General features: G+C 35.0%; 1 protein-coding gene across 7 annotated transcripts in view; it reads right to left on the reverse strand.

Annotated features, from left to right (window-relative positions):
• The window catches only part of Ecpas (Ecm29 proteasome adaptor and scaffold), a 112,108-nt gene that overhangs the window by 43,634 nt on the left and 51,618 nt on the right, over positions 1-16,856 (reverse strand). For all 7 annotated transcript variants that reach the window (XM_078047946.1, XM_078047944.1, XM_078047947.1 and 4 more), the window contains 8 exons: positions 15,940-16,021; positions 13,307-13,426; positions 6,907-6,992; positions 6,349-6,427; positions 4,215-4,264; positions 3,027-3,093; positions 2,812-2,934; positions 488-591 (listed from right to left, as the gene is read on the reverse strand). In XM_078047946.1, the coding sequence (XP_077904072.1) occupies positions 488-591; positions 2,812-2,934; positions 3,027-3,093; positions 4,215-4,264; positions 6,349-6,427; positions 6,907-6,992; positions 13,307-13,426; positions 15,940-16,021 (711 nt within the window). The remainder of the gene's footprint in view (positions 1-487; positions 592-2,811; positions 2,935-3,026; positions 3,094-4,214; positions 4,265-6,348; positions 6,428-6,906; positions 6,993-13,306; positions 13,427-15,939; positions 16,022-16,856) is intronic.

Below are 16,856 nucleotides of genomic sequence, written 5' to 3' on the forward strand. Positions count from 1 at the left end.
GATACAAAATACTTCATCAATATATCAAAATATGTATATCAAACTATCGCTGGCATTAACCCTTTTTTCTCTTTTTATAGGGCCTGATTTTAGACATATATTATATATAGTTTAATTTGCTTTATCTGAATCTGACAATTTTTATAAGTGTTTTCTATGTTATCTATCATTTATTACAGATATACATGTAATCTATATACAGTATACAGATATACATATAATCTATACGTGTAATTCTATTTACTGAATTATAGAATTCAATATTGTAAGTATATACGTATATGACTACAGGTCATAGCAATTACAGAATTTAATATCTATAAATACACAATATATAACTATAGGTCATATCAAGGGCCATACTTTTAACTGTTTAATAAATTGTTTCTAAATTTCATAGGCCAAAATATTAAACAACACAAATTTTGGTAATTTTCAAATACATTTAAAATGAACACAAATTGAAATAACACCTTTTGAAACTTACGGATCTCCTGCAGCTAGTAGGAGCAAGTATCTGGAAGGTATATGATCTGAGGGAAACACTGTGCTGGCAAATTTCACAGCCACTTGTCGAACTTGAACTTCAGGCTATTGGACACATAAAAACACAGAGACACCCACCCACCAACCAAAAAAAACAAAAGAATTAAATTATCAGCATCTCATTCTAGTTATGATAAATCATGTTAATTATAAACAATTCAAAATTTAAATAGACATAAAATCAAAACAAATTATTTGTTCAAGCTCTCTTTTTGGGGGTGAGGAGGTCAGGGGTTGCCCAGAATGAAGCCAGAGCCTCACCCATACTAAGTACAACCCCTATCAACCCTGTTCAATATCTTTATGTTTTTTAAAAGTCTTTGGAACAGTAGCATTACCTAAAGAGTACTTTTAGGAGATAATGTCATCTGCCATGTAATGCAGAAGAGATCCACAAAAACAATAACTAGAGAATCTACTCTGTACTTGCACATATTCAGCCCAAATCTTGGAACCAGGGTCATTGTGACAGTTTCCAGGCAATATCTCTACCTCCCTAACTCTCACACAAGTGAAATTCAGGTGTTTTGTAAAAAATATCAACAGAAATTACTGGGAATCCCTAAAAATTTGAAGCAAATACCTGAAACATTCCAAATTAGCTCTAAATTTAACACTGACACCAGAGCAAAGATTCAATTACATGAATATATTAACTTATATTAATAATTTATGAATATAAAGTTCAACCAGAAAAGCAGTTTCAGCACCTGCTGATCCTGAAGCTTTACCCTCATTTATCATCCCCTAAGATCTTTCTGTAGCCACGAAGGTAAGTGAGATAAAGTAGATATTAATCAACACATACTTCCCATCCATTCTGCTATTCTTGCTAGTTTAGTGATTCTTGAGCTACACTTAAGATCAATAATATTAAAGACTAGTCTAAATTGTATGATTTAGCCTAGAGTTTGGATGCTTTAAATGCAGCCTTTAGAAATTAATTTGAGCTTAGTAATACCACTACATGATTTGATCTGCATGAACCAAACCATCATCTACAAGCATGATACAAGTATACTTGTATACTTGTTTTAAGATTCTACTCCAATAAGTTTCCACATAAGCCTAAAAATCACTGTCTGTGATATATGACCATGAACCATGTGAATTGGACGCCAGAAGTATTTGACAGTGGTACTCTATATGGTAAGATTTCTGAACATACATAAGGGCAAAATTTAATCCTATCGTGTTTCAACAGAAAACAGATACCTTTGGAATCTTCAGAATTCCCTCATCAAGAAAGTGTTAAATTATGTCAAACTCAATTCAGTAGGAAGCATTTTATATTAATCTCAGCAATAATTTTTGGCAATATTCCCTTTTCCAATGTCTCCTTTCTATTGGTACAAATGGAGGACAAAGAACTCACTAAAGCAGATATATAATATTTAATTTTATACTGTGTATTAACATTATACTAATGTGTACGTAAAGCTATAGATACTCCAAATTCTCCTATGAACTCCCACTTTTTTTGGTTGCAGGGGGAGGTGGGGTACCAGGGATTGAACTCAGGAGCATTCGGCCACTGAGCCACATCCGCAGCCCAATTTTGTATTTCATTTAGACAGGGTCTCACTGAGTTGCTTAGCACCTCACTTTTCCTGAGGCTGGCTTTGAACTCGCATCCTCTTGCCTCAGCTTCCCAAGCCACTGGGATTACAGGCATGCAGCACTGTACCTGGTTTGAACTCCCACTTTGGCCAGAAAAAAATAGGACTAGAAGGAAGAACATGGATGGTGGTACTGGATTACTTCCTGATGACTACTTTTGACATAAGCATCTTGTTTTTCTTTCCTTCTGCTTTTCTCTCAAATACAACATGATCTCGCTCATATGTAAAATCTAAAAAAGCTGATCTCATAGAAGTTGAAAGTAAAGCAGCAGTTACCAGACAGGCAAAGTAGAGGACATAGAGGATGGGGAAAGGTTGGTCTACAGGTGCTAAGTTACAGTTAGAAGAAATAAGCTCTGGTGTTCTATTGCATAGCAGGGTGATTATAGATCATGATAACTTACTGTATATTTCAGAAAAGCTAAAAGAAAGGATTTTTCATTTTTTACCACAAAGAAAAGAGATAGATGTTTGAAAAGACAGAAATGCTTACCCTGATTCGAATATCACAATATATACATGTATTGAAACGTGACATATCCCATAAATAAATATGTATAATTTTTGTATCCACTTAAAAACAAGTTTTTTTAATGTAAATTGTGTATGCTACCAGCCATTGTCATTCAAAAGTTGGACCTACCTTTATTAAGTAAGAAGCCACAAGTGCCTCCATCAGAGTTCGCTGTGCTCCTTCCAAAGAACTATATGCCCCAACCATCATAGATAATGCTTCTTGTATGGCAAGCCGTGTCTCAGGCTCTTCCTGTAAGGATGATAAAAATAGTGTTTCCCTCCCTTTTGACTTCCAAGTGTGCATCTAAGCAGAAAGTATAAACTTACCATCTGTTTCCCTACCTTACATAGAGCTTCAAAAAGCTGCTGCACAAGAGCTATATCCTTAGTGAATAAATGGGGCATTCGACTGTAAGAAAATATAACGATATCATTATGATCATAATTTCATGAGATGAAAGAGAAAATGAAACTACACACAAATTTTCGTAAACTCATATTTTCATCTCTGAACACAGTGTCAGCATAATTAGATTATTTCCCCCAAGAACCCAATATTTTTACAAGTAAATATTTAATTCTTCAACTATCTAATACAAGCAACCCTTGATTAATATGTATTTTTTTCTAGATAGTCCCTCTATAAATTCCATGCATTCAGTTAACATTTCTGATTTTAACATGAAAAAAAGAGGTAAGACAAAATTATATTTTAAACTAAAGGTTAAGGTCATGCCAACAGACAAGGGACAAGATTTGTGAAATCCCTGTGCTGCATAAGTAGATCTGGGGTTGTTTTTGGTCTGAACCCCAAAGCTCAATATCAACTCTACAGCAGCAGATATAGATCTATGCATGGAGCCAAAGCATCATATGGTACCACGCAGGACACTTGATCTTTATGTCCTTCCTTTGAAATATAGGGAAGGAAAATAAAACCAGGAGGAATTGAAATGAAGAATCATACAGAAAAGAAAATAAATCTATCTTTGAAAACAGGGCTATTTAGAATAACAATATAGGGCTGGGGATGTGGCTCAAGCAGTAGTGCACTCGCCTGGCATCCTCAGCACCACATACAAATAAAGTCGTTGTGTCGCCGAAAAATAAATATTAAAAATTCCCTCTCTCTTTAAAAAAAAATAAATAAATAACAATATAAACACAAAAAAAGAATCACTAGACAAAAATGACCATAGGGATTTTAGAATTTAGTGGTTAGTAGCAATAAGAACACTTAAGGTCAATCAAAAGTCTGTAAGGGACAAAAATTCTAACCCATTATCATGCAATTCAGTTCAAAATCCCATTGGAAGAATACATTTTTATGGTAATATATCTTCAAATGTAAATTTAAATGTCTTACATCTTCTTTCTTCTACAAAAGGAAGAGTTTTCTAAACAACTAATGGCCATTAAAATACATTTCCTTTCAGAATCACAACAAATTTATTCAGCATTCATTATTAAATGCCAGTTTTTTCTCAGTTTACCAACAGGATATCTCCCACTGAAAAAGACTTTACTCACCTGGAGAGTTTTCCAACAGCTGAATATGCCATTGACAGTAGTTTAGGGTCCTTAAAATTAAAAAAAAAAAAAAAAAGAAAAAAAGAAAGAAAGAAAAGGAAAAGAAAAGAAAAAAAAGAAAAAAGAAAAGAAAAAACAGACAAAACAAAGTAAACAGCAAAACCTTTTCGCTGCAATTACATGCATTATTTTACTTCTTGCTAAATCTAGATCTCACTCTAACTACATGATAATAGCATCTGAACAACAACAAAAAAGGTTCAAACCCAGCATCCATCACAGTATAAAAAGGAAAAACAAAAAAACAGCAACGAAAACAAACAAACGACAATTTGAAAAAAAAAAAAAAGAAAACCCTTTCTTCCCAACCTATTCCAAAAGTAAAATGCAGTGATCATCTATAGAAGGTTTCTCTTAGCTGGTGCTAAGTGCAGGATATTTTCAACACCATGCATCCTGCAAACACCAAAATCCATCTTCAACACACTAGGAAAACAGCTTAACTTATTAGAACATTCATCACTAATATCACTAATATAAGTAAGATCCTCCCTTTCTCACCAGATTGCAGTAAGCTATAGTGTGATTTTCTAAAAATCTGCACTACAATGAAGAGCTTCCTCTTATATCTTCTACCACAGAAAATTAAGAGGGTCAGAGTCATCAAGTAAATTGGTGAAGTTCCCTCCTGAAAATTCCGACACAATTTTATGAAAACCAGAAGTTTAAATGATTACTCTAAATAGTAACAAATTTCTGTAAGGTGAAATTTATACATTTAACTTAGGATTCACCCTTCCACATCTGAAGAGCCACTCAAGAATACATATGTCAAGAAGGCTTGCAGATGTCACCTGGAAGTAGGAGGACTAGATTCTCATGGTTTATCTGGACTCTCTAAACTATTTTGAAATATATAATTCTCTCCGAAAGCCCCAAAGCATTTTTATTTCTACCAACCACTTCAAAGCATCCGATTATCTACCCATAAATTAATGTAAAGTTTCCTTAGACCTTAAAAACCATACAGGGATTTTTCAGTAGGAGAAAAAGCTAGAAGTCAGGCACAGCTGCATGACAAGTGAACAGTTTTCCATCAATAATATTTGTTAATATTGCTTCACTGTGCTGAAAAATTTATGTGTTGACTCATTTTATCTTTACAATAATCCAGTGGGGTAATACTATTATTTGAATTTTTCTCATAAAGGACAGTGGTCCTGGGGCTGGGGATTTGGCTCAAGCGGTAGCGCGCTCGCCTGGCATGCGTGCGGCCCGGGTTCGATCCTCAGCACCACATACCAACAAAGATGTTGTGTCCACCAAGAACTAAAAAATAAATGTTAAAAAAAAATTCTCTCTCTCTCTCACTCTCTCTCCCCTCTCTCACTCTCTCTTTAAAAAAAAAAAGGACAGTGGTCCTAAGAATTTAAGTAATTCACTAAAGAACAAAACTAAAATTCAATTCTAATTTTCAATAGCAAGATCTTGATCTCACTCTACTACTGCAAACATGCATTCATATTTAGGTAAGACTGAAGAAATACAGGCTAACTAGAGTTCTTGAAACCTTACCTTTTTTTTAGCAAATTCTCCTGAAATAGTGGAGATGGTAAGAGAAACAGAGAAATATAGCAGGAAAAACAAGATTCAAAAATCTAATCCGAGGTATCCTCATCCCACTTAGCTTAAGGAATCAAAAATTTACTGAATGCATGTTTTGATAGAATTTCAAATCAATAAACTCTCAGCCCCTAAAAATTAACTCTTCCCTAGTGAAAGTAGAAAAGCCAAATACTTCCATATGGAAATAAATCATAAAATTAACAAACTAACCCTTTTCATTTTTGCATGGTACACAGAAGTAGCATAAAATGAATTTAATTTAAAAATATCTTATTTAAAGAAGTGGTATGAACCCTCAAGACTTGTATCAATTTTAGCACTTAGTTCTTTAAAAAACTAAAAAGCAGAAAATGGCAATAGTTTCTGAAATTTCACTACTTCAAGTAAAAATGTTAAGAAACAATGAATAATAGATAGCAAATCTTAACTCTATAAACAAACTAGAAAGATTTACCATAGAAAATCCTTTATAAAATAAAATGTAAAATTTCAAAATTAAGGCACTTACTTCTTTATATTCATTGATTAGTTTAGTGAGGCCATTCAAAAGCATTGGACCTAATGGCTTAATCTTGATTTCTGGACAGCTTTTGAAAAAACACACATACACAAAGAGAGATATGAATTGCATATCTTTTCAGATGATTACTTAAAATAATTAGAGACAAGTGAAATAAATAAAATTATCTATTAAAATCTGAAAATTCTTAAATTAAACAAATTATTTCTTTCTAGTTAAGATGGGTTTTAAAAAAAAGTACACTTAAGTCATTTGATCATTCCAGCAGTTAAAAACTTTACAATTAAAATAGTTCAAGCCAGGCATGGCGACACATGCCTGTAATCTCAGCATCTCAGGAATCTGAGGCAGGAAGATTGCAAGTTCAAAGCCAGCCCCAGCAACTTAGCAAGGCCCTAAGATTCTAAATAAAATTAAAAAGGGCTGGGGATGTGGCTCAGTCGTTAAGCGTCCCTGAGTTCAATCCCAGGTCCCAGATAGATAGATAGATAGATAGATAGATAGATAGATAGATAGATAGATAGATTGATTGATCAAAGAACTTACGTTATACAAATGTGATGTACAAATTGCAGGGATAATGTTCTTAACTTTGAATTTGTATTTGTACCAAAAAGTCCATCATATACCACCTATGTAAAAGGGACAAAGTCAAGGACATCAATTAAAAAAAATAAAAATTTACTATTTTCAAACAGTCAGAATGCACTATTAGACATTTTATGTCTTGTTCTTCAATATTAATGCAGTTCTTAACTTAATATAAACACTATTAGCTGACCAATTTAGCCAATTAGAAGTTCTTTTAATAGCTTGTGATGAAACAAAGAGAGACTTAAGGTTGATCTCAGAAGTCTGCAAAACATGTAGGTCTACCATTAAGAAACAATTCTGAGCTCGCACTGCAGAAGTTACCACTCCCACCATTCCACACAACATAGGGAACACTAGCAGACAAGATCATTTGGGGAGAATTAGGTTTCTTAATTACATCTAGTCATTCAAAACAAATTATAATAAAACTTCACAGAAAACATTTTATAAGTCTTTGGTCAGGAAATAGGTGTCTAAAATGCCAAAGGAAAAAGAAACAAAGAGAGAGAGAGAAAGAGAAAAAGAAAGATAAATAGATAGATGAGTTCTTGAGCCCCAAGGAAAAGACTGCTCCCTATGGATTAAGACCTCTGAAACCCAAAATAAATTTTTGCTCCTCTACAATTGTTCTCATAGGGTCTTTTAGTTGCAAAAGCAAAAAAAGCTGGCTAAAACAAATTCATACTTTTTGTAGGAAAGATTATTCTTACACATAAAATACCCCTGTTCCTAAAACTACCAATGCCCACCTTATTTAACAATAATGTGGGCTCCAGGGCTAGGATGTAGCTCAGTAGCAAAGTGACTGCCTTGCATTCCCAAAGCCCTGGTTTTGATCCCTACTTCCAAAATAATGATGATGATGATGATGGCGGCAGCGGCTACAGATCTGCACTGAGTATCTGGGTCTATAAATTACTAGGTACCTACACAGTTTGGTTTTTGGTTTTTTGTTGTTTTTGTTTGTTTGTTTGTTTTGTTTTGTTTTTAAGCAAGCACTGCTATCAAGGCACTCAGTTTTATTGAGGAGTTAAGACTACACCAAAAATGATACAGAGGGCTGGGGTTGTGGCTCAGTGGTAGAGCACTCACCTTGCACATTCGAGACCCTGGGTTCAATCCTCAGCATCAAATATAAATAAGTGAAAAAAAGGTATTGTGTCCAACTACAACTAAAAAATTACTATTTTTTTTAAATGATAAGAGATGTTGAACATTTTTTCATATATTTGTTGATCGAATGTATATCTTCTTCAGAAGTGTCTGTTCAGCTCCTTAGCCTGTTGAGCCACAGCCAAAGCGGGCCCCAGCAAACTTCCAGCTGCCAGCTGATTGGCTCCTCTGCGGTGATGCTCATTGGGCTGTTTCCCCGACCTTTCAGACCACGGAACTGCTTATTGGGGGACTCTTTTGGCTCCGCCTACGCGACCCAGCCAATCGGCCTCAAGAGCGGGAGGAGTGGGGGGGTTGAGAGGCTCTCCAGAAGCAGTTGGGCTCTGAGTGTGGTGTAGCATGTGTGTTCTAAAAATAAAGTTCGTATCTACTTGACAAGTGGCTGGTGAACTGTGCCCAGCCAGACTGCTGCATTAGCCCGTTTATTGATTGGGTTAGTTTGTTACTTGGTATTAAGTTTTTTAAGTTCTTTATATATCCTGGAAATTAGTGCTCTGATGTGAGTGTGGCAAACATTTGCTCCCAAAATATAGGCTCTCTCTTCAACTCATTGTTTGTTTCTTTTGCTGAGAAGAAGCTTTTTAGTTTGAATCTATCCCATTTATTAATTCTTGATCTTATTTCTTGCACTTTAAGACTCCCGTTAAGCAAGTTGGATCCTAATCCTATGTGATGAAGATCTGGGCTTACTTTTTTCTCTATTAGGCGCAGGCTCTCTGATCTAATTCCTAGGTCCTTGATCCATTTTGAATTGAGTTTTGCACATGGTGAGAGATAGGAGTTTAGTTTCATTTTGTTGCATACCGATTTTATACATTCGATCAACAAATACATAAAAAAATGTTCAACATCTCTATTAGTTAGAGAAATGCAAATCAAAACCACTCTAAGATTTCATCTCACGCCAGTCAGAATGGCAGTTATTAAGAATACAGACAACAATAAATATTAGCAAGGATGTGAAGAAAAAGGCACATTCACTGCTGGTGGGACTGCAAATTGGTGTAACGAATCTGGAAAGCAGTATGGAGATTCCTTAGAAAACTTGGAATGGAACCATCATTTAACCCAGCTATCCCACTCCTTGGTCTATACCCAAAGGATTCAAAATCAGCATACTACAGTAACATAGCCACATCAATGTTTATAGCAGCTCAATTCACAATAGCTAAACTGTGGAAGCAACCTAGATGCCATTCAATAGATGAATGGATAAAGAAAATGTGGTATATATGCAAAAAGGAATAAAATCATGGCATGTGGAGATAAATGAATGGTGGTAGAGAATATCATGCGAAGCAAAGTAAGCCAATCCCAAAAACCAAAGGCAAATGTCTCTGATAAGTGGATTCTGATCCATAATAAGGCAGTGTGTGGGGAAAATAAAGGAACTTTGATGGGGCAAAGGGGAGGAAGGGGTGGGGAAGGGGTACAGGGGTAAGAAAGATGGTGGGATGAGATGGACATCATTACCCTAGGTGCACATATGACTGCACACATAATGAGACACTACATAGAAATGTAAAGTTGTACAGCAATTGTGTACAATTAATCAAAATGCATTCTGCCGTCATACATACCTAATTTTGAAAAAAAAAACAACTGACTGGGACATTCCAGAAAACTACTGCTCTATGTTTGAAATTTAGCACCAACTCTTATGAAATAAAGGTCTCTCTTTTATACACACACACACACACACACACACACAAAATGAAAGAAGACAAATATAAACAGAGATACAAAAATTTTTTAAGAACAATCTGATAATGTCATGTTATATAGATAATAAAAGCAAAGGGGTTAATTGGAACATTAACATTCTGCGGGGAAAAAATAAAATTTAAATTGCACACAAGTGAAGAATTGTGGTTGGTGCTGTCATGTGTTCAAAATCAACATGAGGTAACACATGCCTACTTAAAAGTGTATCAGGAAAGAGGAGATTCCTCTGAATGTCATCTTGGAGGATTCTCTGATTAGAAATGAAAATATAAGAAAATGGAGAACATTAATGAGCAACAAACAATGATTTTTGTCTGTGGAATGCTTGATGTTAGCTATACTTATTTTCAAAACATATAAAAATAAGTAGAAATAAAGTATAAACTTACAGAAAGATGAATATTTTGTCCCAAAATCCTAGCAGCTTACACTGTAATATATTGTTACTGCAACCATATTTTCTGAACCAAAATTATCAAGGCACTGCCTGGGAAATAGTGCTTGGAAACTGCAATCTAAGAAGTTCTGTGGCAATTTTATGGTTATGGAGACACAGAAGAGTATATCTGAAATTAGCAAATATTAAAGTACCTTCTGCTAGGCATAAGTCTGTGCCCACTATGCACAGAAAGGACAAGAGAGTGCTCAGCTTGGAAATGAATGGAAGGAGAGGCAGACGGGAGGTGGCACACTTGAGCAAACACTGAAATATGAGTAGATGTTTACCAGGCTAAAAGGGCAAAGGCAGCCTCTATGCCAGGCAGAGGAAGCATCCTGAGTGGAAACAGAGCCACGAAAACAGCAGATTTAAGGAGCTAGCATCTTTTATTGGAGCATAAGGTGCAAGGCAAAGGGTGGCAAGATATGAGACCAGAAGAGAAATAACTTCTAACCTTTCCATTTACTGAGAATTTAATAACTGAATGAGTATTAGCCTCTGTGTTCTAAACTTTCCATCAATCCTCACAACACTGCTCTGAGGTAGGTATTATTACAAATTAAAATGTGTTGGGAAAACTGGATATCCACGTGCAAAAGAATGAAGCCAGACGCTTTCTTAACATCGCATACAAAAACCAAATGCATCAAAGATGTAACTGTAAGACCTAAAACTACAAAACTCAGAAGAAAATACAAAACTTCACAGCAATGATGTTTTGAATATAACACTAAAGGCAGGCAAGAACAACAAAAATAACAAACTGAACTACACAAAAATTTAAACTTACATGCATCCAAAGAAAATACCAAAAGAAAACAAAAAGGGCAACTCACAGAATGGATAAAAATAATTCCAAATAATATATCAGATATGGGATTAATATCCAGAGTTATTAAAAGAACTCCAAAAGTGAACAACAACAACAAAAAAAAAAAACTTCAAAAATAGACTTGGGAGGCTGAGGTAAAAAAATAAGTTGAGCACAGGGATGAGGACAATTTTGGCAACATAACAAGACCTTGTCTCAAAATCAAAAGAAAAAAAAAAATGACGAAAGAAGACCACATACACACACACACACACACACACACAACCAAAAAGTACATGAAAACTACAAAGAAATACCATCTCATACACATATGAAGGATACTATCCAAAAACTAGAATATAAGTGTTGAAGAGCATATGAAGAAATTGAAACCCTTGTGTACTGAAGGTGGAAATGTAAAATGGTACAGCCAATGTGGAAAATAGTATGGCAATTCCTCAAAAAATGAAAACTACCATATAATCCAGCAATATCATTATTGGGTGTACAGGCAAAACAATTTGAAACAAGGTTACAAAGAGATATTTGTACATTAATGTTCATGGCAGCATAATTCATGAAAGTTAAAATATGGAGGCAACCCAAGTGTCCATTGACCAGTAAATGGGATATTCAGCCTCAACAAGGAAGATTTTGTGTGTGTGTGGTACTGGGGACTGAACCCAGGGCCTGGGTCTTGTATATGCAAGGCAAGCACTCTACCAACTGAGCTATATCCCCAGCCCTACAAGAAAGGAATTCTTGATACATGTTACAACATGGATTAACCTTAAGGACATTATGCTAGTAAAATAAGCTAATCACGAAAAGACAAATACTGTATGATTTCACTTATAAAAGGTACCTAGAGCAATCAATTCATAGAGACAAAAAGCAGAACGGTAGTTGCCAGAGGCTACAGGGTAATTAGAATGAGGGGTTACTATTTAATGAGCAGAGTTTCTGTATTGTAAGATGACGAATTATAGAGATGGGCAGTGATGATTATACAACATTACAAATGTATTTAATATCACTGAACTATATACTTAAAATGATCAAGATGGTAAAATTTGTGTGTATTTTATCACAATTAAAAAATTTTTTAAAAAAGCAAATAATTAGAATAGAAAAAATATAACACAAACTATCTCCAATGTTGAGTTGGTCATGATTTGAATAAAAGGCAAGGTCTTTTTTTTTTTTTAAAGAGAGAGTGAGAGAGGAGAGGGAGAGAGGGGGAGAGGGAGGGAGGGAGGGAGAGGGAGGGGGAGGGGGAGAGAGAGAGAGAGAGAGATAGAGAGAGAGAGATAGAGAGAGAGAGAGAGAGAGAGAGAGAGAGAGAGAGAGAGAGAATTTTCAATATTTATTTTTTAGTTCTTGGCGGACACAACATCTTTGTTTGTATGTGGTGCTGAGGATCGAACCTGGGCCGCACGCAAGCCAGGCGAGCACGCTACCGCTTGAGCCACATCCCCAGCCCAAGGTCTTTTTTTTTTTATTTTTTTAGTTATGGGTGGACACAATATCTTTATTTTATTTTTATGTGGCACTGAGGATCAAACCTAGTGCCTCACGCATGGTAGGTGAGTGCTCCACCTCTGAGCACAACCCCAGCCCCAAAGCAAGGTCTTTTGTAAATGAACCTGCAAACTTCACCAACAAGGATTTCCAATTGCAAAGATAACTCTGGTGATAACAGAAAAAACTGACAATGAACCAAACTAAAGTGAAGAGGATAGAAGAATTCTGCAATAACCAAAAAAAGAAGAGTCTGTATTCATTTTAGCATTAGGTATAGAGGAAAGATGAAAACATTAGGAAGACAAAATCAGGAGGAATTGGCCATTGCCTTCATGTAGGCTTCAGGTAAGGATGATAAAGTTCATTCACTTTAGTGACTTGAATTTCTGATGGTACCATTTTTGGAGAAAACACACACACACACACACACAGAGACATACACACACACTGTTTGAAGAGGAATGTCACCATACATTTAGGATGAATGGAAACCATATGTAGAATATATACTTTGAAGTTTTTAAAAAATCATTTCTATAGCTAAGTTTAAGATAGGAAAAAAAGATAGAGTCTCATTAATCTTTTTTATATATCAACGTACCTCTTGAATATCCCTTAACAGAGTTCTTTCTCTAATTAAAAAGACCTGAGGACATTTTGCTCTGAAAGAAATAAATTACCTGAATGTTAGCTGGGAAAGTTTCAGCAGCTTGTCTAGAGCGAAGGAGATGAGGGACAATCTTTAACTTGACTCTAGTACTAACTGGGTCCCTTTTCAGCTCTGGCTTCAGAACTGCTCCCTGTAAGAAATATGTATAATTATAAGTCAGCATTTCAAAATCATTTATCATCTTATACTAACGACTCAAAAAAAAGTGTTATTTCCATCAGTATAACCTGTCAGCATTTACTATATATTAAAACCGAAAATTTTTTAAAATGTTTATTTACTCAGAAACATTAATGAACTCATTATATATTTTCTTAAAAAACTTTTTTAAGAAAAATAGCTATTTTATCAAAAACACTACACCAAAGGAGTAGCACTGTTTACACTTTTTGCAAACATCTTCAACAGCCATTTTACTAGAAGAGAAATGGATTCTTATGTATTCTTCTGCACTTAGTCTGCTGTGATAGGTTATTTTAGTTGAAGTATATAATAAGATCCAGCTTGCATGAATATAATGAGAAATGTGGGGATTATTTTAACCTCTTCAGGTAATTATGGATATTTTTTGACACTGTACCAAAACTTGATAAATAAAACTTAGCTCTAGGGGTAGGATTCTGGCTCAGTGGTAGAGTGCTCACCTTGCACATGTGAGGCACTGGGTTTGATCCTCAGCACAACATAAAAATAAATAAATTAAATAAAGATATTGTGTACATCTACAACTAAAATATATATTTTTTTTAATTTTTTTAAAGTTAGCTTTAATTTGGAGCTCAAGCCAAATCAGTGAGCTTTTACATATCATAAATTACATGGTCTATCTTGCACTTTGAATAACTCCCTTACATCTGTATATTTTTCTAACAGCATTGGTTATCTGGAATATACTGACTCACTGAGTTAAGCTAATGTTTCATCATATGACACACACTCAAAAAATCAGATGTTCATATTACACCAATTTCATCAGGAAAAAGCCCCAAGTATTGATAAGCTAAGTCATTGTGGTGAGTTCAAGTTTCCCATAATTCTAATTTTTCCTTGAAAGCTCAATTTTTATCATTCCCCAAAAATCATTTGCCTTCCTTGAAGGGACTTCATTTTTTTTTTTTTCCTTTTAGAGAAAATATCTGCCAAATACCTATCTCAATAACTATAGAAGCAAAACAATTTCTACTGCTTCATCAGGATATTCTTAAGTAAAACTGAGTTTTATTCTCTCTCTCCTTTCCTTTTTTTTTAACCATCAGTGTTTACCAGTGAAGATCAGAATGGCTGCTAGTGTTGTTTGGTTACATGGTATTCCTTTGATTTATGGGAGGATCCCAGCACATACATCCATCATTTGTATCATCACACACAAAAAAATATAGCAAACGATCTCTTGTCTTTGAAAACCCCTAAAAATCCCTGTGACCCCAAAAGTCCATGGTACACTCTGAGAACCAGTAATCTAATCTTCCTACATAAGGAACATGATGCCCAGAGAAGTTCTATGATGAGCTACTTTACCCAACATGTCACATGCAGCCATTCAGGGCTGGAACTCAGGGGTCTCAATTCATAGTTCTGCTGCACCAGATTCAATTTAATCTAAATAGAGCTAACATGATTTTTAAAACGACTAGCTATGGTTTAAAAAGCAAGAAAGTAAAGCCGAGTGTGATGGTGCACACCTGAATTCCCAGCAACTCGGAGTCTGAGGCAGGAGGATCGCGAATTCAAAGCCGGCCTCAGCAAAAGCAAGGTGCTAAGCAACTCAGTGAGACCCTGTCTCTAAATAAAATACAAAATAGGGCTGGGAATGTGGCTCAGTGGTCGAAGTAAGAAAGCAAACAAATCAACCTTGTATGTCTAGGTTTGGATTTGCAACACTTTTAAACGTGGTATAAACTTATGTCATTAAGCTAAAATCTTACCTTAAAACTGCAGAAGAACCCATCTTTTGTTCTAGATTCTAGGCCAGGGGTGAGCAAGCACATAAGCCAAATCTGGCACATCATTTATTTTGATAATTGCCTATGACTCAAGAATCACTTTTATGTTTTAAATAGTTTTTTTAAAAAAGCATAAAGTTTTATAATACATGAATACTATATGATATTCAAATGTCAGTATCCAAGTGTTTTATTGGAACACAACCATGCTCATTCAGTTACATGTATCAGACTGCTTCTTTCATGTTACAAGAGGTAAGTAGCCTTATGTAAGGTCTGCAAAGTAACAGAAAAAGTTTGCTGATCCCTAAACTAGACAATGCATCATGATTATTGATATGTCTACATTAAAAACACCAGATGGGGCTGGGGCTGTGGCTCAGTGGTAGAGTGTTCATCTAGCATGTGTGAGGCACTGGGTCCGATCCTCAGCACCACATAAAAATAAACAAACAAAATAAAAATTAAAAATAAACAAAATAAAGGTGTCCATCTACAACTAAAAAATATATATTAAAAAAAAAAAAAAAAACACCAGATCTTAAACTAAGTTACTAGGAGATTTCACCTAGACTAGGATGGCTTAAACTAGTATTTAATATAGATTTAGCTTAAACCAAAGTAACTAGAAGAAAACACAAAGAAATCATGTCAACAAAATGCTTTTTATGTTGATGGGAGAATAAATCAATCAACCTACCTCTTTTGTCTTCAGTGGTATATCTCCAAGGTATACCTTGTACATTTTATTAATGATGGCAGGATTATTCCAGTCAATTAAGCTATGAAAGGTTTTGATATAAGGTATTAAAATTATTTTTCTTCCCATTTCAATAATTTTTTAAAAACTATAACCCCAACACTTGTTACCAAAGGAAAATGTTACAAACATACAAATAAAATGACAATCAACACTGTAGAAGAGAGGAAATGGAGAGACTCTCTTATCAAAGATAGCTTAGAAGAAATATAGATCACTTATCCCACCTTCATTCAACAGATTATTGCATTTAATAGCCCAATCTGGTACCACACAAGAAGAGTAGAGTGTATTCTTGTAGATTACCTCTTAAAAGCCAATGTCATAGAGCAGCTCAACCTAGAAGACTATGCACTACACTTGTTCAAAAGCCCTGGGACAAGGAAAAAATTCTTTTCTGTTTAACTACAGAAAAGAATCAAAAAAATCAAAAGTGAAAAAAAAAATTTCCCATTGAAGTCACACCCTGGGAAGCTTGTAAGCCACCATATTTCTCTAATATTGCATCATTTGATTCCCAGCACTCCTTTCTCCCTTACCTATCAGTACACATTTGCAGCTTCAGCACCTAACTCTACAGAGCAATCATGTTGCCGTTTGTCATGAAGACTTATTCCTACCTGTGCTCCACAAAAACATGAATTATGATGTATGAAGATTACCACCACCACCCCTATTCCACAGCAGACTTCACCCAATCATTTAAAAAAATCTAGCAATAGTGCAAATCTTCCTCTCACTTGCCTGGGTCAAGTTTTACCACACCATCTTCTCTCTACCTTCTCACATTGGTTTTGCCTTATTTGCCTTATTTTATTTACCTTATTGGTATACCTTATTTGTGCAAACACAATTTA

Source organism: Ictidomys tridecemlineatus, chromosome 4 (genome assembly GCF_052094955.1).
Source record: "Ictidomys tridecemlineatus isolate mIctTri1 chromosome 4, mIctTri1.hap1, whole genome shotgun sequence".
Classification (NCBI taxonomy): Eukaryota; Metazoa; Chordata; class Mammalia; order Rodentia; family Sciuridae; genus Ictidomys; species Ictidomys tridecemlineatus.